Source organism: Equus asinus, chromosome 28 (genome assembly GCF_041296235.1).
Source record: "Equus asinus isolate D_3611 breed Donkey chromosome 28, EquAss-T2T_v2, whole genome shotgun sequence".
NCBI lineage: Eukaryota > Metazoa > Chordata > Mammalia > Perissodactyla > Equidae > Equus > Equus asinus.
The window spans coordinates 41,450,501-41,475,295 of NC_091817.1; the positions used below are offsets into that span (position 1 = coordinate 41,450,501).

The following is a 24,795-nucleotide window of genomic DNA, read 5'->3' on the forward strand; positions in this document are numbered from 1 at the left end:
TCCTGTAGCTAATGTAAAAGATGCACGAAATTTGGGGATAACTTGACTGTGACTTCTCTTTTGTGTGTGTATTGTGTTGAGTCTCATCTTTTTCTGCCTTTATAGATGTTTTGGTTAAAAACTATAAGAGGCTGCTGAGCTGCATAGAAGAAACTTCATTTCTCTCTGAAGCATTTAGTTTTTTAAAATCTTTTCTAGTTTATCTGTTGAATATCCTGCCTTACTTCTGCAGAACTTCTGCAAGATTTCTCTCTTTAGATTCATCCATAAATTAAAGATAACTGTCGTGGTCACTCCTCAAGCGCGATGATACTATTACATGTTTACTCATGCTTTGCATAGCAAGCTCATGTCCATCATCACACAGTGTGGCCAACTTCTGAGAGGCAGGTGCTCAGCCAGGCAGCCTGAAGCACCAGGAGAAATGCCTGCCTTTCCAAATATGGCTTATCGAAAATCATTGCTGCCAGCATCACCAGTTACTTTTATTTCTATGTACTTACAAATTTGTCCCAAGTTTGGTGGTATGTTACAAGTCATTCATTTTCTAAATTGAAGGCTGTCTCGAAAACCTACTCTGTGCTACTCACTGTGTACCAGGTATTAGAGATAGAGAAATAAAATTGTGCATTTTTAATTTACTATAAACGTCAGTGTGAATTATTGGTTGTTTTGGTTTTCTTTCCTACTCTCCTGCAGTGTTCTTGGGAATGGAAATTACTACAACCTTTTTGGAGGACTCCCAGCAAAAATCTATCAAAATTTAAAATGTAGATATTTCTTGACCTAGCAATTCTACTTCTAAGAACTTATCTTATATAAAAAAATTATATATTGCAAAGTATAGGTAATGCAACATTGCTTTCAATAACAAAATCTGGAAACTACAAAAAATAATATTAATTACGACAAGAACAATAGTTCACACTTCCACATATCTGTTTAAGGTGTTTTCCAGGGATAGTATCTCATCAAATTCTCACAGTAATCCCAAGGACGAGGTTCTTCTATTCTTTCTATTTTTACAGGTAAGGGAGGTTAGGCATCAGAAATTTAAGTACAAAGCTAACAATGGGCTAACCATACTGGTTGGAAAGAAGAGGGGTAGAGCTCTATTTAGATATATTCAATTATGTGTTCACTGGGGAAAACCAGACTGTAAAAGACCATGAGCTACAATACTATGTTTGTAGAAAAACATGCGTAGAAGATATATTCTGGAAGGATTTGCATCAGGCTGTCACTGTGTTGATCTTGGGGCAGTGGGATTTGGGAGATGTTTTCACTGTCTGCATTATGCACTTCTGCATTATTTGTACTTTTGTCAGTGAGCCAGTTTTACTTTTACAACTAAAGATAAATTTAAATAGCTGAAGACCACTTAGGGTGAATCAAAGTTCTTCTCACCAAACTCAGATATGCAACCTCGGTGCTAGTGACATCTTCGGCTAGTTCTGGGGGGCTATCTTTTGCATCGTAGGATATTTAGCAGCATCCCTCGTCTGTACCCATCAGATATCAATGCCCCCCTCCAACAAGTTGTGGCAACCAGAAATATCTCCAGAGTTTGCCACGTGGCCCCTGGGGGTTAGAATGCCCCTGGTTGAGAACCTATGAGATAGATGCTGGCCTATCCATGTATGATTCTCTCCATTTGGGGCTCTTTCAAACTTTGTGAGTCCTTCATGTGGAATTCAGAATCTTCTAAACCAGAGCAGACAAATCTTGTTTTTCTGTTTTCTATTCAACGTAACTAACAACTGTTGACCTGTCACCAGATAATCAACAGGCCCCAGATCTTTGTATTTTGAGCTATGCCCCTCGGTCTGAATCTAGGAGGGGGGCACTGATTTTTCTTTTATCAGCGATTTCCCCAAAGTAGGGGGTTCCAATGCTTAACACGTTTCATTAAGAACACAGCTATTAAATATTCAAAATATATAGACTGTTCCTGTTGAGAATATAATTATACAGTAAATTAGCTGATGTCCAGTATGTTGCCTTTTAAGCACATCTTTGATGTTTCCAGTACTTACATAAGATATAGGGCCTGTTTATTAAGAGTCTTCAACTGTGTATAAAGCTAGAGCAGTCAAAAGTAATGGTTTCTGCTGAAGGATTCTTTATCATATGAATTTACCTTTAGTCATCTATTATTTATTTCAGCTATTTTATATGCCATTATAATAAATATTATGACAGAGAAAGCTTTTACGCTTCAACTTATTGTAGTACTCTTTACTTGCCTGCAATCCTTCAGGAAAATGTAACTATGCTTTACCTATAGTTAACGTAAATCATCACTTACATTAGAATGAAAAATTCACTATGAAAAAAGGCTCTTTCTTCCATAGCAAGGCATAAATGCACAATCATGTTGACTGCCAAACTCCCGTGCCATTCGCTGTCCTTCCTTAAACTGTTTTTAAGCTGCAAAGTGAATACATTGCATAGAGGGAAATTGGAAGGTTTTCGAATATTTTCCCTCTCTTGTTAGTTTCTGGCAAGATAAGCGTTTTTTATCCAGAGTGCAAAATATTGCCAATTACTGTCTAAGCATTTTTAATAGTTTTGCTTTATGGGGCACGTAACTCATATACCAAATTAAATAAGCTGTTATCCGGTGCAATTTCTCCTTGAATCAGCCTCACAATTACCTATAGATATTGATACAGTTATTTTATAAATTGAGTTTCAGCAACACAAGGCAAAAATTTTGACCTGTATATAATGAAAAAAGAGTTGTCATGATTTTCTTATTAGGAGTGTTTGTGTATTTTGGCAGGGGAGGGCAGGATTGGGGGGCGCTCGTGGGGGCCCAGGAGTCAGGGTTGATCTGAAGGTTAGGGATGACAAACTCAGCCCCTATCCTTCAAGGCTTTAAAAAAAACCCAGGGCTTTACTTAGGATCATTTTTGATTTGGTTCCCTATTTCGGAATGTGGAATCTGCTCTAAGAGCGGTTTTCTTGTTAAATGCGCGATGGTGTACAGACTGGTACAAATGTGCAGAGCCGGAGAAAGACTCTCAAACTCTCCTTTTTCCTTGAGTGCCCTATCCGAAAGAGCAATTATCAGTGCATCCTTTAAATCTTTAGGCTTGGCTAAGATTGGGCAAACTCCCCATCAGACTTAGTCACAATACTGGTTTGGGTTGTTGACTGAGAGGTACAGAGTCGAAAGTAGATGCAAATGTCAATCCGTTCCTGCATTACCCAGCAAAGATGCTGCCATCCATTGCCACCATTAACATCACTTAAATACTACTGGAGAAATTAATGTTATGAAGTTCCACAAAGGATATTGATGAATTATTAAACCAGTTTAGTTAGGTCTGTATTGTAGTAGAGTGAATAATGTCATGTCAATAATATGCTCAGTGCCAGTGTCTCTTGCTGTTGTAAATGTGACAACTCCTATTTAAGGGTTCAGAACATAAAATCAGGACTGAGAGTATGTAAAGTGAAAGGGTGAGAGACATCAGCATAATGCAATTAAGGCCCATTGGATTAGAATTTGCAGGATGCCATTAGCAATAAGCTCTGAATGTAGATTATTGCCTTGGTTACATTTTCCCTTTCAGCAATAGGCTTCTCTTGTAAATACTAAATGCATAAAATAAATATGATATAAAATAGACACAAATAAGAATATATAGGTGATGTTAATTTCTTTATAGCTTCTTGGTGTTATATGTTGACGAACATGGTGATAGGGGTGCCGTGCAGCGTGGTATTCCAGCGAAGCCACATCAGTTGGAAACCTGGATCCATCTCTTACTGGCTATGCCCCTTTAAACTGTATCAGCCTCTGGTTTCTAGTCTGTAAAATGGGGGAAATGATATGTACATACTTCAAAAGATTTTTCATATTACTATTAAATGAAAAATAAATGCCAAACATATCATAGGTACTCATTATTTTTTCAGCTTTTATTATCAATAAATGTGTGTAGTAAATGAGATCTTCTTTTAAGGAAACCCAGAAATGAAGTCCTATGTAAGTGTGAGGGAGAGGTAGGCACACACCCATCAAATCTGCATAGATCGGCTTCTTCAAATGAGAACACACAAGAGCTAATTGCCCTTAAACAGTTAATCTTGCATCTGCAGTTGCATGTGCTGAATCCTCATAGATGAAAGAGAGTTTCCTCTGGGCGTATGGGAGACTAGGCTCCCTGTGCCCATTGAGCACATCTGGATTTCTCCATCCTTCCACCTCTAAGAACAGTGCATGCTCTTCTTTTTGACCAGCTCAGGGATGGTGCTTTCAACACAACTTAATAAAGAGCTGCTCTCCCCTGCTGCTAGACTAGGATTGTGTCGAAAATGTGCACTGGGGATTCTTTGGTCAAGCTGAGTGGAGGAAGCAAGCCTCATGCATCTTGAAGATGAGAGCATTTAGAAGCATACTCACTTGATTTCACTGAGCATGTTCCATAACACCCAACAGCTTCGTTCCCAGACCAGATACTTTGGGTTCATTACGGGGAGAAATTGGCTAGTGGAGGAAATTCATCGATATATTCCCAGCTAATTCACAAGCAGTTTACAATTAATGATGACTTGAAATAATAATTTGTTTTTAAACTATGCTTCGTCATTCAAATTATATATGGTTTTTGAAAGGCCTATTATCATGAGATTTTACGTTTTTTGTTCTTTCATTGATGGTAAGCAGATTATGGATATGAACTACTTCCTCTTGCATGTTGCAATGACAGGGGAAAAAAAAGAAGTGAAGGAGAATGGAATCTGTGGAATATGCATCGTCAAAAACAACAACAAAAACAATCATAATGATATTCATTGCTAACAACTATAGAGTACTTATCAAGTGTCAGGCACTATTGCAAATGCTTTACATATATGACCTCATTTCCTAGTAAGGCACATGCTATTATTATTTCCCTTTTACAGAAGGAAAAACAGTGCACAAATAGGAGAAGTAACTTGCCCAGCTGCAAAGTGCTGGAGCTGGGATTCAGACCCAGGTAGTCCAGCTTGAGTCCACGGCCTTAACCACCACCTTTTAGGTTCAAAACAATCATTGAGTTTGGGAACTGGGGTACCATGGCCTCAAGCGGATTCCATGAGCTTCCTTCCTCGTGCTCTGGGGTCATGTGTTAACCTCCATTACAGAGTTGCTGTTCAAACTTTCTCTGAGCTATGTATGTTAATTTCATGAAATAAAGAAGGGAGGCCACAATTACTAATATACTTTATTCTTGAAAAACCAGGAGCATCATTTTTTAGCAGTGGCCTTCCACATAAAGATAATAATAGTTATCATTTATGTGCTTCATACCACGTATACATATACATAATATCTAATCTTTACTCATGCTGGTCAAATGCCCGTTTTCAAATATGTCACTTAGGCCCAGAGCATTCAAGTAGCTTTCCTGAAGTGACACTGCCAGTGATGTGGTCGTGCTGGACTGTGGCTCCAAGTCAGCCTGGCTCTACCGTCTGTGCTGTGAATGGCAGTATCTCCCCCTTTCTCTGTTTAAATACCGCACAATCCCCATATGGTTCCTTTGGTTTCAGGCGGTATCACATCTGAGTCACACTTGGCTAATTTATAGTCATAAAATGGGATGAGAGAGCACTCTTGCATAACAGCAGCAAGCAACCCCTTTGATTCTGCATTTACAGACTCGAGTCACTGAGACAGGTTTTGGAACTTAAAATAAAGAATAGACCAAGAAGACTTGGTCTATTGAGGGGTGTCAGTGATCTATGCCACCAGCAAGTGTCCCTAGATCCCAGGGAAACGGAAGAAGAGTACGTGGGTTGCTTAATTACTACGTCTTTCTGGCTGAGCCTGGAGTGTTGGGAGCAGGTGAGCTTCTCAGCTACTTAGAAGTTGCCTGATGCTTCATGTGTGGGATGCCACCTGTGCGGTTCTGTTTTAAAATAGTGATTACCAGCATCTGTATACATAATTTAAAATAAATTTACATTCTTATTTTGCCTGAGATGAAAGTTTATGTACTGGCGTGATTAGAGAAAAGAGTGAGGATTTGGGGAAGGGTTGAGAGAGGCATTTTATAGCATTTTAAGATTTAAAATTCTTAGTCTGGAGTTCTTTCTGGCTAAATAAAGCTAAGTGGATGGATGATTGGATGGATGGACAGATGATGGATGGATTAATGGATAGATAGGAAGGAAGGGAGGGACATATGGAATGCTAACAGCTTATTTTTGGATAATGGGGTTGTAGATCTTTTTAGGGGTCTATATTCATCTATCTTTTCTAAATTTTTCTCTAAGTAATGGAAGTATGAAGCAGGACTTGGCCTGAAATAAGCCTGGAGTGGTAGACAGGGCCAAGTCATGGACTGTGTGTTAGTTATTAGTGTTCTTCACTATGTGTGTGTGTGTATATATATACATATATTTCCATTTCTCCTCCTTCTGGGCACATGGAGGGTTGCATCTTCCTGAAGCTAAGCATAGCTACATGACTTGCTCTGCCAATGAAATGTGAGCAGAAGTGACATCTGTCACTGCTGGGTGGAAGCCTTTGAGAACCCAGTGTGCAGCTCACTGCATTCTCTTCCCTGCACTGTAGAGGCTGGTGATATTATAGAAGGTAAAGGCTCCGTCTGTCTGGGCCCCTGGCGAATCACAATTAACATGGCTCCATTGATCCAGGATGGGCCAGAAGTGTGAGCGAGTAGTAATCCTTGGTTGTTTTAAGACATTGAGGTTTTGAGGCTGTTCCTTACTGAAGCACATCCTGGTTGATACACAGGCACTTGTGTGAACCATGCTAAGGAATTTGGACCATATCTTGTTGACCATTCCAAGCTACAAAAGGGTTTTAACCTAGGACTTTGTATATATGTTTGTTTTGCCAATCCAGAGAGCAGATTCTGGCCAAATAGGCCTGAACTTTTCATATTCCAGAAGGCATATAATAATTTAACATCAAACTTACTGATTCCTTAGTGGTGATGGAATTGTTCTGTATCTTGACTGTGGTGATGATTACAGGAATCAATACATGTGATAAAATGCCATAGAATTGTACAAAAAGATATTCCAAATAAGAGAAAATGAGTGCATCACCGAACTGGTGAAATCCAAGTAATGTCTGCAGTCTAATGAATTGTATTGTTTCCATGTTGATTTTGTGGTTTTCATAATGTGCTATACATGAGTAAGATGTCACCATTGGGCGATGGTGGGACATAGGTATATGGGCACTCTCTGTACTATTTTTGTCACCTCTTGTGAGTCTAAAACTAATTCCAAATCAAAGTTAACAACAAGAATAAACAGTTCATGTGTTAAACCAAGAAAGTAAATTGTGGTCAGTCCCAGATTCATGGCCAGACTTGGCAGGAAAGCCTAGATTGGCCGATCGAGCCTCCTGCCTCTCTCATGATAAACATTTCTATAATGTTGCTAAGTTTGTCAGATAATCAGAAGAGCAAGCCCCCTAACACACACACAAACATATACACACCCTAATTCTAAAAGCTGCGTTTTCCCTTCACTGGACTGCACACAGTTTCTCTGCATTTCTCAGGGTCAGTAGCAGAAACAGGAAACCTGATACAGAGAGCAGAGAATTACCTGAGTAATAGTGTGTGGACTTGAATCACTGTCCCCAGGAGCCTAGTAAGCCACAGCCTGTGGATTAGTCTGCTGAACTTCTTGATGGCTTGTGACCTCTTGTTCCCCCTGGATGTGTATGTTCTGATTTTGTTCTTATTGGTAGTGGCAGCTGTATGCTTTATTTTAAAGTGAAGGGGAGCAGGGGGGCAAAAGACAACTTACTCATTGTAAGTTACACATACAGAAGAATGTACTGGCCCACTTGGCCGTGCCATCATTCTCATTGGAATGTTGCTTTGGGGTCACCATCTGGTAATGTTCTGCCTGTTTTATGTGGGAAATATATACATGCATTTTTATAATATGTAGCCTGCACGTCCTTTGGCGTTTCCATAGGGGGCTTGTCTGAGAGGAACAATGTCTTTACCACCCCTTCCCCAACAGAATGAATATCTGACTTTCCTCTTGTGATACATTCAAAGTTCTGTAAGATTCTGTGTAGGCAGTAAGGGTCAGGCTCCAAGCCAAGTGAGGCTGGGGCCAGAGGAGGCAGCTTGAGGGGGAAAGGCCACTTTATTTGCCAACTCTGAGTGTAAAATCGGGTAGTTGAGCGTTTATGAGGCATAAGAATCCATGGAGAATAAAAGTTAGCCATTGACAGACTTCCCACTCCCAAGAGATTTTAAGCCATCAGATAAATATTGATTATTCAGACAGAAAGCGAGCCGAGTTTTGCTCCTCATCTGGCAGCCCAAACTCTCTGTGCAAGGTGCAACACCACTCAAGTGCATTCTCTTCTCCTGGTGGCAATTTCCTTCTCTGTAGGATGAGGGGTGAGGCCTGGCCTTACTGTGGACCCTCTAGCTCTGATGTTCCCTGTTCTTAGGAAACTCTAACAACACCCATGTGTTGGCACTTTCCCCTTTTCCTGGAATAGGTTAAATGCTTCTCCTTCTTCTTGCAAAATCTGCATGTTTGTGCATCTGGCACTGTTAGCGGAGACATTTAAATCTACGTTGATCAACTTTCCTTTGGCACTGATATGCTGTGGGGGTTTGGGGAAGTCATCTAATCATTCTATACTCCTTTCCCTAAAACTGGGCTTTGTTAGCAGACGTGACCTGGATCCTCCAGGATCTAACAGCAGTCTGGTCTGATGTGGTCTTCAGGGAGGACCCTTGGGTACCATTTAACGTCACTTCATCCACCATGCTGCACTGTAACTCGCCCAAACCACCATTTATTGCGAAGTGGCATCAGGGAGAGTTTGGCTCAACGACATCTTGTCTCCTTCTAGTTACATTTGTTACATACCTTCTCTCTTCTGAGCAAGATGTTAGGTGCTTTATACTTGTTCTAACAACTCTGTGAGTAGATAACTAATGCTCGCCTTTTATAAATGAGGAAACTGAGGCTCAGAAATGTTCAATGGCCCGAAGTCAGTGTGCTTCCCAGCTGTCTCTGCCTGACGTTTATTGTCCAAGGTTCGGGTGCTGGGTTGGAGCCCAGGACCGAGGCGGCCAAGATAAACTGCGGCAGGTACACTGAGCATCTCAGCACAGTTTGTCTCCATCCCTGAGGAAGACAGTTCCGGTGGAGGATGTTCTCAGTAGTGCCGTTTCACCCCCTTCCTAGCCTTCGAGGTATCATGTTATTCCCCCTAGTCTTACTTTAGCATCACTGTCTAGACATGAATTCCCGAGTTCACCATTTGTTTTATGGGACTCTTCTCACCTGAACAGGCAGGTGGCCTGGCATTCTTGGCTGCATGTCTTTCGGAGGAAATACATCTAAGAAGTGATAGTATTTAATCGCACACCCTGAAGTCCAGCCAGACTTAACAGTTGGGAGTGCTCCTTAAACATAAGGCAAGGGTGAAAGGCAACGCTGATCTTTCTAGAATTGTGCTAGGAGGCTGTGCAGGGGAACATGATTGCTTCAAACTCGGACTGCTCCAGTTTTCTAGTTTCTTTCCAGGAGGGAACTTGGGCTTTAGTGTCAGACCTACTTGAGGTCAATGCTTCCTGCTCCCACTTCTTAGCTCTGTGATTGCTTATAAGATGCCACATTGTAAAATAGGAAAATATAACCCATCTTTCAGTTGTTGTGAGGATGAAATGTGATGGTCCCTATAACCACCCAGCCCATGGTGGGCTCTGAATGGTCAGTAGCCATTATTAGCATCATTATCATCCACATGTGCCCCACCTGTTTATAGACTTTTCTGGGTAACTAAACCAAGGGGATTGAGGTAAACCTGGATTCATTGGTATAAATGAGTTTTGCTTGCTTTCTTTCTTTCTTTCTTTCTTTCTTTCTTTCTTTCTTTCTTTCCTTCCTTCCTTCCTTCCTTCCTTCCTTCCTTCCTTCCCTCCTTCCTTCCTTCCTTTCTTTTCTTTCTTTCTTTTCTTTCTTTTCTTTCTTGTTGGTGAGGAAGCTTGGCCCTGAGCTAACATTTGTGCAAATCCTCCTCCATTTTGTATGTGGGATGCTGCCTCAGCATGGCTTGATGAGTGGTATGTAGCTCTGTGCCCAGGATCCAAACCAGTGAACCCCAAGACGCCAAAGCAGAGTGCATGAACTTTACCACTACGCCATGGGGCCAGGCCCTTACTTTTGTACTTTCTGTAAATGAATTGTGTTTAATTTTTGATGCAGGCTTAGTGCAATTATTTCCAAACCTGGATGGCAGCTTTTTTGATGGAAATGTTATCTATTGAATTCCTGCACGAGCCAGGCTTTGTCCTGGTGTTCCACCATCTTTACGGCTTTTTAGGACGCAGATTAAGAGGAGATATGTGAGCCTGAAGACCCTTTGGAACCTCTTCTGTGCACTGAGTGAAACAGCACAACCCCCAGCCTGTAGTTTTAGCAGCGTCCCAGCCTCACATCCTCCCTAAACTTGGCAGTAAAAGCCTTGTTCTTCCATTCATTCCGATGATTTATATTCTCTCTGGACGTCTAATATTAAACAGGGGAATTCCGACATGTTCCATAACACATTTGCTGTAACTTGATACCATGAACTAAACTTGCTGTTATTTATCATTTCTTTTTATTTTTTCTCATTCCAGCGTAAAGCCAAGGTAGAAGCAATGACCCTGGACCTTGCTCTGCTCCGTAGCGTGCAGCATTTTGCTCAAGCGTTCAAGGCCAAGAATGTGTGAGTGTTCCAGCAGAGGGTTATAGATCATAATAGCTTGCTATTGTAATGTCTTTATCAGATGAACACAATTGAGAGAAGGCAAGGCTGTTGTGTTGTCTTGGCGTCCAAACAGAGGCTCATTTATGTTGGCCCTGTTAAGGTGTACGGTATTTTCTTGACTCTGAGTCACCCTCATTATGAGATGTGTCATCAATCTCATAACAGCTTCTCAGATAAAAAAGAAAAGATACTATTAAAGCACTAGTAAAAGTGGCTAATAAAAACCAGCTGATGGTAAGACACGTCCTGATTATAGACTTTTTGCAGTGCATCTCAGAATCAAGGAAATGTGTATTTTAATTGCATTCAGAAACAAGAAACCTCAGTTAGTGAGGACTGCAAAGAGGCTCACCATCATGAGCATGAGAAAGTTCTGCTGTTTCTCCAGCCTGCAACGATTGTACGTGGTGCATGAACATGGCTCCAAAAACATGGACTCACATCATGAGAAACTTACTCCTTTTTTCATTCTTTTTCAGTCTTTCAAAATGCCTGAAGGAGGAAGGCTTCGCTAGAGGCTGGCACATTTTTATGCGATCCCATGCTCACTTCTCTTTCTAACAGAGAGAGCACAGGCCCAAAACCCAAAGCTAAGGAGAGCATTGGTGGCTAGCTCCATTTTAATGACAATATTTTGTTTCCAAGTGTTTATTTTTACGATTACCTCTGATTTAGGGCAGGCGATACTGGTTTTTCATTTACCACAGTGGTTTAAATTTCATTAAAAAAATAACTTGAATTTTTTTTTGGTGAGTTGGTTTAAAGATGAGGGTTCAGTCAATAATAGTACAGGTGGTGCCAAGGGTAAGATAGTTCCAAAAGTGGCATCAGAATGACGGAATTTGGAGAACACTGCTGCATGACAAGCTGTCTGTGGGTTAGGCTCTGTTGGGAGCATTGGTTTTGTAGTAATCTAAGCCGATGAGGGATGTATCTGATGGGGGGGGGGGTATCTTGCACCAGATATTCAGATGGTACTATGTAGATCTGACCTCACAATGCCATCCATTCCAATCCAGTCCCTCTTGAGTCTTCCTTACTTGCTCACTCTGCTCTTTTAGACTGGTAAGAAGTCTGCTCTCTGGAGCCCTTTCTGGAGCAAGCAAGTGGCCTGAGTCCTTGAGGTTGAAATATGCAGTCAGAATCTTCAGAGAGAGTTGCATCATCCCCCTAAGTGCGGGCTGTGCGCTCATAGGAATAGTTGGTTAGCATCCCAGCCAGCCAGCAGACCCGGAGAGCCCTACTGCAGGCGCTCTTTCAATGCTCAGTGCTTGGTAGCAGCTAGGCCTTGCCAGAGCTCTCAGAGAACCTCAGTCAGGGCACAGCAGTAGCTTTCAAGACGTTTGTTCATTTACACCTTCCTCATTCATTTATCCACGTGTTTATTCACTTAACACACATTCGGTGAGTGTTTCCAAAGCCCCAGGCACTATTCTAGGTTCTGGGAAGAAAGTGGTCGCCATTGGAAGCCCACTTAGGCTTGAACAAGCCATAATCTCAGTTGTTGGCCTGTGGTGTCTTATTACTCATGGCTGACTATTTTTTATATTTTTTATAATATGTTTGGGAGGGAATAATAGTAACAATAACAACAATAGCTCATTTACTGAGGGCTTATTATGGGCCACACACTAAGAACCCCTTGCATGCATTTTCTGATTGAATTCTCAAAACAACCCGTTGGAGTTGGTGCTTATCACTCTCTCTATTATACAGATGAGGAAAGTTAGACCAGAGAGGGTAGGTTAGTGATCTGAAGGCATGTGGCTGGGAAGCAGAGGGATTGAGATCCTCTGTGGTTAGTCACTCCAGGGCCCCCACTTAACCACCATGCTGTTTTGTCCTTCATTCTAAACGTGGTGGAAACTGAGATCAGAGAAAGTGAGGGATTCTCTGCCAAGAGTCACTTGGCAGGTTGGTGGCAGATGTAGGATTTCCATCCAGTTCTGACTTTGTGCTCTCTCCTGGACACCATGCTGCTCCAGCAGGAGCTTGGATATCCCGCCTCCCGACGCTTCCTCCAGTTCTTGTGTCAGACCGCACTGGGAGGGAGCCGTTCTGCTGAAGAGAGCCAACGGTTACGTAACAGGACTGCCTTCCAAGTCTTAACAGGGCCATTCGTTTTTAACCATTAAATAGTTCAGAAATCATCCAATTCAACTGCCTTTTGTAATCACCAAGCCCAGGCTCTTGCAGAAGGCTATCACCCATTTTGCTCTAATCCTAGATTTTAGCAAATGACTTTGTATTTTTGTACTTGTAGGTTCAGAAACAGGGGCGATTTTCCTTTTCGCAACCATGTACCACAGACCTCTTTTTATCTGTCTCTCGAGAGTACAGTATTTTACATGGCTTAGAGAAATATTGTGGTGGCGAAAATATGCATAAAACAGCGAGTGATTTTCCTTTTGAAACCCTGCCAAAGTGAAATCTCTCACGGATAGGCAGATGACAGTTCCGTACTTACAGGTCTTTAGATTCTGAGAACTGTCAGGAGTGAATTTAAGTGCTGGTGACTGGGCTGCCAAAAAAACATGTGTAGCTCTATTCTTATCATCACCTCCCATCTTTAGACATTAAGATTTCCTTGTGTGTAAAACATAATGACAAATGAAAGAAAGGCTGCCAGTTCCGAACCAATCTCATTTTGTGCTGTTGGACTGAGGAGAGGAAAAACCCGTCAATTGAAATTCCATGTGGATGCCCGCATTTAATATTCCGTTTTAAAGCCTGTCTATAAGCGCGCCAGAAGTATTATCAGGCTCCTTTTTCCTGTGCATGTTCCCTGGATTCGTGCTCCGGCTCCAGTGTTGCCCCACGCTGGGATAGGCAGCAACTGTGTAGGCTGAGACCGAAAAAGGTGGAAACAGATGCTAAATGTAGACCTTGGTGGAAGACGCAGCTCGTCGCACTGCAGAGCTGCCTTCTTCCTGAAGGAGAGGTGGAGTCAGCCTCTTCTGGGATGTCCTCCTTTTTTAGCGGGGTGGGTGGGAGGGAGGGAGGGAGGCCATTTTAGAATGAGTGCTGCTAATAATGATTAGACAAAATGATGGCTGCTCATCAACTTTTTTTCTCTGTGCAGGGCAATGTGGTAAGCACTTCTGCATATATTCTATCTTTAATTTCTTAGCACAGCCCTAGGCATTAGTCATTTTTATCTTTATTTTACAAATTAAAAGGCTTCAGCCTTTCACAGAGAGGCTAAATCACTTTCCGAACTCAAGCAAGTGGTCGATCCAGAACTTGAACCCCAGTCTGTCTGAATCCCAGAGGATGATTCTTTTCGTTACATCTCACACTTCAGTCTTTTTTTTCAGCAGAGATTTCTGTATTGGTTTGTATTGTTGAGGAACAAGTTACTCCGAAATTTAGTGGCTTAGAACCACTTTAAAACAGTAAACATTTCTATCCTCTCTTTCTCTGTCAGTTTGTTTAAATCAGGATTCAAATAAGCCCAATGCATTTTAATCTATAGAATTTCCCTCAACATTTTTTTTTTTAAACTTTTTTAATGCAACATATTTGTTTAAGAGACCAGGTTGTCCTCTAGAGCTTTCTGTAGTTTATACTTCAAGGCCCGCATCCCCGTGGTGTCATTTAACATGTTCTTTTGTCTTCTAAGTTTCCTCTGAAATGGTAGCTAACTCTAGAGACTTGATCAAATTCCTAAGTTTTTGGCAAGAATATTTTGTAGGTGGTGGTGTAGTCTCCCATCAGGAGGACACGTATGCCTGATTCCTCAAGCCAGTTTTCTTAAGACTCAGCATGCCCTGACCAGCCCGTTCCTCTGCCCAGCCTCTCTTTGTCTGCTCACCCCCATTTTCATTCATTTAGTCTGGTATTCTCCACTCACTCTTCTGGGTGGTCGGTCCAGGGAGCCTCAGCCTGCTTCCAGACAGTTCTCCCCAGAGTCAGTGGTGGTGGTGGTCGGCCAGTGTGTCTCAGGTCGAATTATTTTGGGCATTACTGGAAAGTTCCAAACCAAAGCCTGTGGTAAGTCCCAACCAAATTGAGTTTTGAAGGATAGTTTTGTTGAAACTGCAATCCTGGAGAACAGCCAGACTCCACACTGCCTGGTAGGCAGTGGCATCCATCAGAGTATGAAGAGCTGGGACACTTACTAATCATTCAGACGAATATTGGGATTTTTTGTAACGGGCTCTGAAACAATAGTCTGTTGTTTGTGGTGCTTTGGCACATTTTCACCCCTAGTTCTAGCTCCTTCGTTTACTGAAAAGCACACATTTTGAACAGGGGCTGGGACAGCTCAACAGCTCCTAGCACGAAGAACTTCATGAATATTTGTTTCTTTTTCAGATAGTGCTTTATAGTTTGAGGTCCATAGATCCCTGAAATAATGGATACTTGGATTCTAATCCTGAAATTTTTAAAGTTGGTGATGGCACATAGTATAGGAAATTCGTTGTTTGGATCCCAGTTACCAATCAACTCTTATAATATTCACCAAGGACTTTGATTCATCATGGAAATTAATTGAAATTGATAGTAAGTTCATATTAAAATAATATATGCCACTCTAAAGGTTTCTAGAACTTCATTTTTGATCATAGCTTTCTACTTTCTCTTCTCAACTTTGTCTCCAGCATAATTTAATGAAAGTAGGCTTTATTTCACTTAAAAAATACTATAGGATAGTGATGTTAAAAAAAAAAAAAGATTAAAAGAACAGTTTTCTATCCCCTCTTTACTTTTTAAATATTTGAAAGGGAAAATTTTTAACAAAGTTATTTATTTTCACTTTTTACAAAATTACTTTCAGGATTTGAATCTACTAATCCCAGATATAATATTCTTGAATTCTTATTCCAAATTTTGCTGTCTCAGATCCTTCTATGGAAGTGGGTGGCCTATAAATTATAAATAAATTCCAAATTGTGAGCGATGAAGAGCCCTGAAGAGCGATGTGTAAATTATAGCTTAATCTTTCTTTTTCTTCTCAGCTCAATTTTAAATATACTGTTTTAGCCAATGTATCTGTGTTGCTCTTTGCTCAACATGAGAAATCCATTTCTGGTTTGCCTAACAGAGGATCATGTTGCTTGGCTTGTCTACACAGTACGAAAACTAAAAGAAAAACAGAGGCGGATTTTAGCTGTAAGGAACTCTCTAAATCTAGATATTAATTATGATTTTTCAGGAGAAATTTTAAGTCTACAAGTTAATTTTTTCCCGTCCCGTAAGTTTTCCATCTTAAGGTACTGAAAAATCATACTGTGAAACATTTAATGTGTCTAGAAACATCAAGGAAGAACACTTCCCTCATAAGTAAATTTTTTGCCTTCAGAAACAACTCTTTTGGGATTAAATCTTTTTATATATTTCTTTAAAAAATATTTCTCAAATAGGTTATACACTGTCACCCTTTATTAAACAAAAATACTAACTCAAAGTACTACAGTGTAGTGCAAGGGTCAGCACACTTTTTTTGTAAAGGACCAGAGTAAATATTTTAGATTTTTTAGGCCATAAGATCTCTGTTGCAACTACTCAGCTCTGCCTTTGTAGAATGAAGGCGGCCATGGAAAACATTTAAATGGATGAGCATGACTGTGTTCCAATCAAACTTTATTTACCAAAACAGGCGATAGGCTGGATTTGCCCAAGGGCCATAGTGTGCCAGCCCCTGGTATAGTGGAAAGAATACAGGATTTTGGGATCAACTGAACTTAGATTTAAAGCCCAGCTTTGCTACTTACCAGCTGTGTGGCCTTGGGCAAACTCTTAGTGTCTCTGGGCCTCACTTTTCAGTTCTATATAAAGTAGATTATCACATACACTTTTCAGGGTTGTTGAAGAGAAGAGGTGTAATGCATGAAATGACCAGCACACCTCAGTGCACTGTGCCTATGACTGTTATTAATATATAATTGTTTCTTATCTCAATCCTAACATGATTTGAGAGGTTTTTAAGAATGCATATATATGATAAAAAAGAAATAAGAAATTGACTCAAGCAAGGAATGGGGACAAAAGTGGACTAGTAAGATGTGATTATAAAGAAAGCATGGATTTCATAAGATCTTTCACAATCATTAAAAATTGGGCCTAAAACTGAGCTTTGAGTTTCCAGGCAATTGAGAGAAGAAGGGAAATGAGCTTCACATTGCCCACAAGCTGTAAGGGTGACAACAAACAAGCAGAAATGATTATTACTATAGTGATGCTCCACTGAGGATCACAGAGTAGTTATTACTCTCCTGAGTATTTTTTTTCCCCTGCTCTTTGCTGCTCTTTACAAAGCCATGAACTTGAGAGATACTTCACAGTTTTCTTTTAGAGTAAATGGCTAGACTCTCTTTTCTTTGCCATTGCTACATCTGTTTCCTTTGGCTTTAGGCAGCTTTTCCAGATGATTCGAGTTGCTTTAAGAGCAACCTGCTTTGGGTAAGTGAGGTAAAATGGGATATACTAAAAATAATTAACCTGTGTATTCCAAGATACTAAAGTACTCCATATGCCTTCTTTCTCCCCTCCTTTTTTTTCTTTTGGTGAGGAAGATTGGTCCTGAGCTAACATCTGTTGCCAATCTTCTTCTTTTTGCTTGAGGAAGATTGTCACTGTGCTAACATCTGCACCCATCTTCCTCTATTTTGTATATGGGACGCCGCCACAGCATGGCTTGATGAGCACTGTGTTGGTCCATGCCCAGGATCCAAACCCGTGAACCTGTGGCCACTGAAGTGGAGTGCATTAACAGGCCAGCCCCAACTACCCCTCGTTTTTCTTTTTTTTATAAAAAAATTTCTTTTGCCTTTACTTTATTATTTAGTCAATCCTTAGGGCAGTGCTGGGAACTGGGCTAGACATTGGACTTAAACCATTTGCCCATCTCACTTCTCCTGTGCCTTTTCTCTCTCTTACAATAGTCATGAAGCTTATGGATTTTTTTGATAAATTTACATAATGATAATCTTCAAAAACATATCCTTAGTGGAGAAGAAAAATTGTTAAATTAATTAGGGGCCACTTTGCAATTAAATTTGTTGGAAAAAAAGTTTTAGTGAGCCTTTCTGCAGTCATTAAAAGTCATCACTGCTAAGGAATACATGAAAATGTGTTTGAATTCACCACAAGGATGTTTGCAAAATAAACAGTTTTGATTTCCCAACAGAATTCTCGATTCAGCCATCACTATCGTGTTTCGTGAAATCAAAGTGATGTATGTTAATTGAGGACACAAAAACTTCCCTTCCAGGAAGAATAAAAACCCAGCTTTGGAGAGTAAACAGAATTACTCTGTGGTTGCCTCCTCCCACACTCACCATCCCACCAGTGCATAAGGAAGCCAATGTTAAGTCTTTAGCTCTAGCAAATAATATTAATTCTGTTCTTGGTGCTCAACAATGATCACTGAAAGCACTGTACTAGAGCAGGAATCAGCAAAGTTTTTCTGTAAAGAATCAGATAAATAAATATACAAATATCTATATAAATATTTTTGCCTGTGTGAGGCAGATGGTCTCTGTAGCAACTACTCAACCAGTGTTGAATGTTGAGCGAGACCATTGTAATACAAAAGTAGCCACTGATCACACATGTAAATGATTGGGGATGGCTATGTTCCAATAAAACTTTATTTACAAAAACAGGAAGAGGCTGGGGTTTGGGATTTGTCTGGGGATTGTGGTTTGCTAATCTTTGGACTAGAACCCACTGTCCCTTGAAATGTAACTCATTTTAATGGCAACCTGTCTCAGTATGAGAAATACAAGCCATTTTTCTTAGAAAATGGATTATGTTAGGTCTGGTCAAGATAAATAGGTATGTATATATCCAATGTTGTGTGCATAGTTAATTTCAGTTCTCTGCAGAAAGTATTCTGTGATATTTAGAGGCTGAGAGAAGAGATAAGAGTTTGAGTAAAACAGCACACTGTGCCGAGCTTTGGAAATATCTCCATATGGGAAAGCATGTCAATGAAGACAACTAAGTATTGTTTAAATAGTGAAAACACTAAAGCCCTGATTGGGGTTTAGAACCGTATAATAATGATGATGATGATGATAGTAATTGCTAATGTTTACCACCTATTTATTATGTGTCATGCACAGCTAAGCACTTATATGCCATCCCATTTTGTCCTCACAATGACTCAGAGGGTAGGTCAAAAATGGTAGAAGAATGTCATTGTCTTATAGTTCAGCCTAATACAATAATCAACCACATTTCATAGATCAAGAAACTGAGGCTTCAAGAGATTAAGGACCTTGACCAAGGTCATACTGGCTAGTAGGTAGTGAGGCTAGAACTTGATCCAAAATCCTCCCTGCCACTGAGCTCAGCTTAGATGGTAGTTTGGAGACTCAAAAAGATCTATCTCATTTTGGAAGTGCATCATGTAGGATGCATTGCCTCTGAAGGAGATTTGTCCCATTAATAGGATGGATGACAACCACTGCCTACTGGGACAATTAGTAAGGTCACTTCAAGGCTGAAGGAGATGCTTCTTTCAGCCAATTTTCTATCCCAAGAGGAAATTGTTTTGCTGAAAATGTGTAAAGGAAGAGAGAGAGGCTTAACCCCTCAGTTAAGGTACGCAGACTGTTTTCCACCAAATATCTGGAAGTTGTCTCTCCATGGAATTAGTTTAAGCAGAAATGGCAGCTATTTACTCTCATTTGCAGTTGTCTCTATACATTTACTCCAGATGTCAGTATTTATTTCTCCTTAGTTCCCACTTGTCTTTGTAGTGATGCTGATCAGGTAGACAGAAGAAGACCAAAGGGTCATTTTGCTATTTATACATCTGAATTGCCAGAGTGATCACTCTTAAATGTAAGCTCAACCCTGACACTGTCCTGCAGAAAAACCCTTCGGTGATGTCTTGCCACCTGAACTGCCAAGGCTGCACTTGCTGGTGGTCCTCCCAACCCCTTGCCTCCATACTCTGTACTTACAGAGATGCTTAGAGGTTCTGTCTCCTGACTCTGGACCTGTGTGCCTGACTTGTGTCACTCCTCTCCTACCTGTCCATCACCTGCTCACTGGATGACTTTGTCACATCCTGTGCAGAGCCTCCCTCTTTCCCTCCTGTTTCCTCCACACAGTGGTTGAATTCATGAGTCACTTCTTGGAGCATTGACCACACTCCTAATCATCACGTTTGGGATAGTTTGGGGGTGCTTTTTTCTATATGGATTTTTCTTTGTTCGACTGAGCCCAGAGAAGGAGAAACCTTGGCTAATTTGTCTTTGTCTTATCTCTGAATCTCTGTTCTACAACTTACTAAGATGCTGACCTTGGCAAATTCCTTAATCTCTCTGATCCTCAGTCTCTTCATCAGTAAAAGTGGGAGGTGATGGTAATACCATTGTGGGGTGGTTGAGAGGATAATGTTTATAAAACATAGTACAGTCATGTGTCACGTAATGATTGGGATGTGTCATTAGGCGATTTTGCCATTGTGTGAACATCATAGAGTACACTTACACAAACCTAGATAGAATAGCATACTACACACATAGGCTATATGGTACTAATCTTATGGGACCACAGTAGTATATATAGTCCATTGTGGACTAGAACGTCATATGGTACATGACTGTACCTGATACCTAGTAAACACTTAATAAATTTTAGTTTGTATCATCATTGTTGTTATCATTATCATCATCCTTTGCAATTATTACATTTACTGCCTTATAGTAAGCTCAAGGAAGGGAATGGATGGATGGGTAGATGGATGGATGGGATGTATGGGTGGATAGGAGGGAAGGAGGAGAATGGGAGGGAAGAAAGGAGGAAGGAAAGAAGGACAAAAATGGAAACACAGAGTTCCATTTGGTAACCCAGACTTTGCTTTTAAGGTGCTAACTCTCAGCCATTCAAAGTTCTTGAATTGGTTCCTCCTTGGGTGGTATGGAGGTTATACATTTGTAGATCTTGGGAAACAAATTTTAAAGTAATCCTCTATACAATAGTTATTTCAGGCAAATAACATAAAAGTTCCCTCTAGGGATCTATGAACGCATTTATCTGTTAGGAGCCAGGGCTTCCCTGGCGTGGCGTGGACCAGGTAACCGAGCTAGCCTGGCTTTGCTTGGCATGGACGGGGACCGGCAGCGCTGAGCCCTGCCAGGCCTGTTCTCTGACCTGCACGGAGACCACCTACACAGACCTCGACACAGCAGATCTGTGATGTTAGGGTTAACATGTGGGTACTTTCAGAGAACTCTGGGTTTATGTAAGACTTGGGGAAAGCATTTCAGTGTCTGTGGTTCAGAATTGTATTTCCCAACTTGGCCCATGAATCCAGCTTGGTTTTTCTCCTTGTACCATCTAACCACCCCCATTGTCACACTGAAATTCTACTTTACATAATTGACATGTTGGGAAGTCGTGCTTCAACCACACTGAAATCACATTTTAATAACATAGGAACCGTCTTTTTTCCCCCAGTAAATTGTTGAGAAGCTAATTCTTGTCAGCCTAAAAACTTGAATATACGTTTGAAATAAATCAACGCTGCTACACTGTGGCAGCCTGCTGAAAGTCCCCAAGGAAGGGTATATTTTTAGTTGAACTACTTGTCACTGCACTGTGTTTTTAATATTGTGAGTCCTTTCTTTTCTTCATTTTGTAAGAATCTGCTCAATACCTTGTCATTCAGAAAAATATAAACGAACCCTCTCAATTAAACGCAAAGTTCTTCAGTTTGCCTTTTAAACTTATACTGCTGTTACAGTTCAGTCAGCAACTCATAATCAAAAAGAGATTTGAGCTGAGATTATGCAATAATTGATAATCAAAAACAGAAAGAAGAAGAGGAAGGTTTCTGGTTGTCTCAGAAGCACAAGTAATGGGTAAGCTGACAAATGATATAGTTTGGGGAATGGATCTTGGCAGAATGTCTCCCTCCTAAAGGGACAGCAGTGCCTCGATTTCCCACATCAGCTCTCCACACTCTCAAGAGACTGTCACGGTGGTTCCCAACTTGGCTGTGCTTGGAATCAGCTGGGGATCGTTAAAAAACACTGACGCCTGGCTGCTACCCCCATTCTGATTTAATCGTTCTGGGGTGGGCTTTGGGACTTTGAAAAGCTTTCTGGGCGATTCTTATGGGCTGCTGGAGGGAGCACCAAGCACAGCCCACCTAACAACCAAGGCTCTGGTCCTGGTTGTTCTTCACCCACAGGAGTTCAGCGGGGGTGATAGCTCCACCTTTTCTGCTCTCATCCCTCCCCTAACATAGCTCAGAGCCTGGACAAAGACCTCTGAAGGCCTAGCACTAGTGTGGTATGCTGGAAAGAACACGGCTCTGGAGTCAAACCAGCTCAAGTTCAGATCTTGTCTCAACAGCTTAGGACTCCGAGCAATTTTCTTCTCTTCTCTGAGCCTCGGTTTCCATGTCTGTGAAATGGGGTGATGGAGAGTCAGAGCTGCATTCTGAAGATTAAGAGTGATAGTATTCCTATGTCCAGGGTGTGTCAGCATGGAGAAGAGTGGGCCCCGTGGCAAAAGGCACCTGTGCCTGCACTCACGCCTCGCTCAGAGCTCAATGCAGTGAGCTCAGGGGAGGCCTCCATGCCTGCGGGGAGGGGCTCTGGGAGCTCAGAGTAAGGAAGCTAGGTGGTGGACATCTCCATGTGCCCACTTAATGATAGGGCTTTAATACCAATGTCAGGGTTTGAGCTTTTAAATTCATGAAGATACTCCTCCCTCCCCACACTTGTGGCTCCCCCCACCACAGATCCTGTCTTGTACTTTCTCTGTTTTATATAACTGCTCAGCAAATGCAGTGCCGAGACCAGACTCTTGGACTGCTGACCTGTATTCCCTGGCTGTGGCCACATCATCTCTCTGGAAAGCCCGTTCCACCCAGAAGATATGGGATAGCTTTTTCTTTTAAATCTACAGCTCTTTTTTCCAGATTTTAAAAGCCCTATATAACTCTTATGGAAATTTTTTGAGATTATAGGCAAACATACAGAATATAGCACAAATTAACCATAATTCCACCATTTTAGACAGTCATTGTTCACAGTGTGATGGCTGTATTTCCTGTCTTTTCTCTGTGCTCATAGACTCTTAAAAAACTAGGTGTATTATGTATACTTTTTATTAAAAGTTTTTTATTGAGATATAATTTGCATACCACAAAATTCACCAAAGTGTATACAGTTCACTGGTTTTCAGTATATTCACAAGGTTGTTCAACCATCACCACTGTTGAATTCCAGAACATTTTCATCAGCCCAAGAAGAAACCCCTCACTCTTTATTCCCTCCCCACCCCCAGCACCTCTCCAGCAACTGCGAATTCAGTTCCAGTCTCTATGGACTTATGGCATTGTGTCTGGCTTTTTTCACTTAGCATAATGTTTTCAAGATTCATTCATGATCAACCTGTACTTCATTCTTTTTGTTGCCAAATAATATTCCACCACATGGCTATAACACATTTTCTTAACCATTCGTTGGTTGATGAACATTTGGGCTGTTTATACTTTTTGGCTCTTATGAATGATGCTTCTGTGAACGTTGGTGGACAGATTTTGTGCAGATGCATATTGTCATTTCTCCTGAGTGTGTTCCTGGGAGTGGAATTGCTGGATCACGTGATAACTTTATGTTTAACTTTTTGAGGAACTGAGAGAGACTTTTCCACAGCTGCTGCCCCACACCATTTTCCATTCCCACTGGCAAGGTATGAAGATTCCAGTATCTCCACATCCTCACCAATACTTCTCATTGTCCTTTTTAAATTAAATTATAGCCATCCTTTTTTATTATAGCCATCCTAGTGCTTATGTTACATATATTCTTATGTATTCAAGCATATATGTTTTTCTTCATACTGAGTAAGTTATGGGCATTTTTTTTATGTTATTGAAAATATTTCTCTTATTTGCATTTTAAGGACTTTACAGTAATCCATTGCATATCGGTAAAATTTTTTAACTAATCTTGAATTGTTGGATGCTAGGTTACTTCTAATTTTTTTGTTGCTATTAGCAGCACTGGTAATGCGCTGTGCATACCTCTTGTTGGATCTCTTGTTTTCCTAGGATCAAGTCCTACAAGAGGCGTTTCTGGATCAAAGCATATGAATATCTTTTAATACTACCATATAATTCCGAAAAAATTGGCCATGAAAACCCTATGAATGGCAGTGGAGCATTGGTGATAGAACGCCAGACGATGAGAGGATGGTGCATAAAAAGACCAGCCAGGGTTCCTGCTCTGCTGTCCACAGGGTCCCTAGGAGTCAGAATTGACTCAACAGCACTAACGTCAACAAAAATACTTATTACAAAAGGCGAGGTTTATGTTTATTAGCCATCAAAATTCTTTTTTCAGTTGCTTTTTCATGTTATCTGGGCCCATTGCAGCCATCAAGAGAAACCACTTCCTGCTGGGGGTGGAAGAGAAATCTTAGGTGTTCCTTCGTTGGTGAAGAAGCACAAGGGACCTCAGTGGAGCTGAGTAGCGTGTAAGTGGGCAGAACCCTGGACTGGGAGTCAGGAAGGACTGGCTGTCATCCAACTCTATCACTCCTTGTTTCCTAGGTCATTCTTTGTCTTAGATGGTGTCCCAGGCTCCTCCTGGGATCTTTTCAATTGTAGAAGCACAGCTCCGACACGTGACTCTGCTGACTCTTCAGGAACTTCCCCTGACCAGCTCTGCTCTGCCACGTAAAGCAGGAGCTGCCACCCTATTAGAGGGAAGGCTTCACACTGATCTTAGACAAGAACTAGCTGTGACCTTTAAAGATCCTGATACCAAAAGAGATTTCAGTCCCCGGCTTCTCAGCCCTGTTAGACCCTCAGGTGTCTTGGACCACGCAGATCTTTCTTCCTTGTTTCCCATCCAATGGGAGGGTTTCCCAAGCTTAGTGGAGCTTCGCATCAGGTCCATTTCTGTTTTATTTGCAGCTCCTTCTCTACAGCACTGTTGGAAGGTAGATTTGCTATTCAGTATCTGCATTGGCAAGCAGCCAGTTGTGGCTTTCCATCCTGCCTCTCATATTGTGCGTGTCTTCTTTGGGTAATTTTTGATGTGATC

General features: G+C 41.1%; 1 protein-coding gene across 11 annotated transcripts in view; it reads left to right on the forward strand.

The window, feature by feature from the left end:
* WWOX (WW domain containing oxidoreductase) overlaps nucleotides 1-24,795 on the forward strand; it is a 934,084-nt gene that overhangs the window by 227,158 nt on the left and 682,131 nt on the right. For all 11 annotated transcript variants that reach the window (XM_014845630.3, XM_070500695.1, XM_070500696.1 and 8 more), the window contains exon 6: nucleotides 10,641-10,729. In XM_014845630.3, coding sequence (XP_014701116.1) covers nucleotides 10,641-10,729 — 89 coding nt within the window. The remainder of the gene's footprint in view (nucleotides 1-10,640; nucleotides 10,730-24,795) is intronic.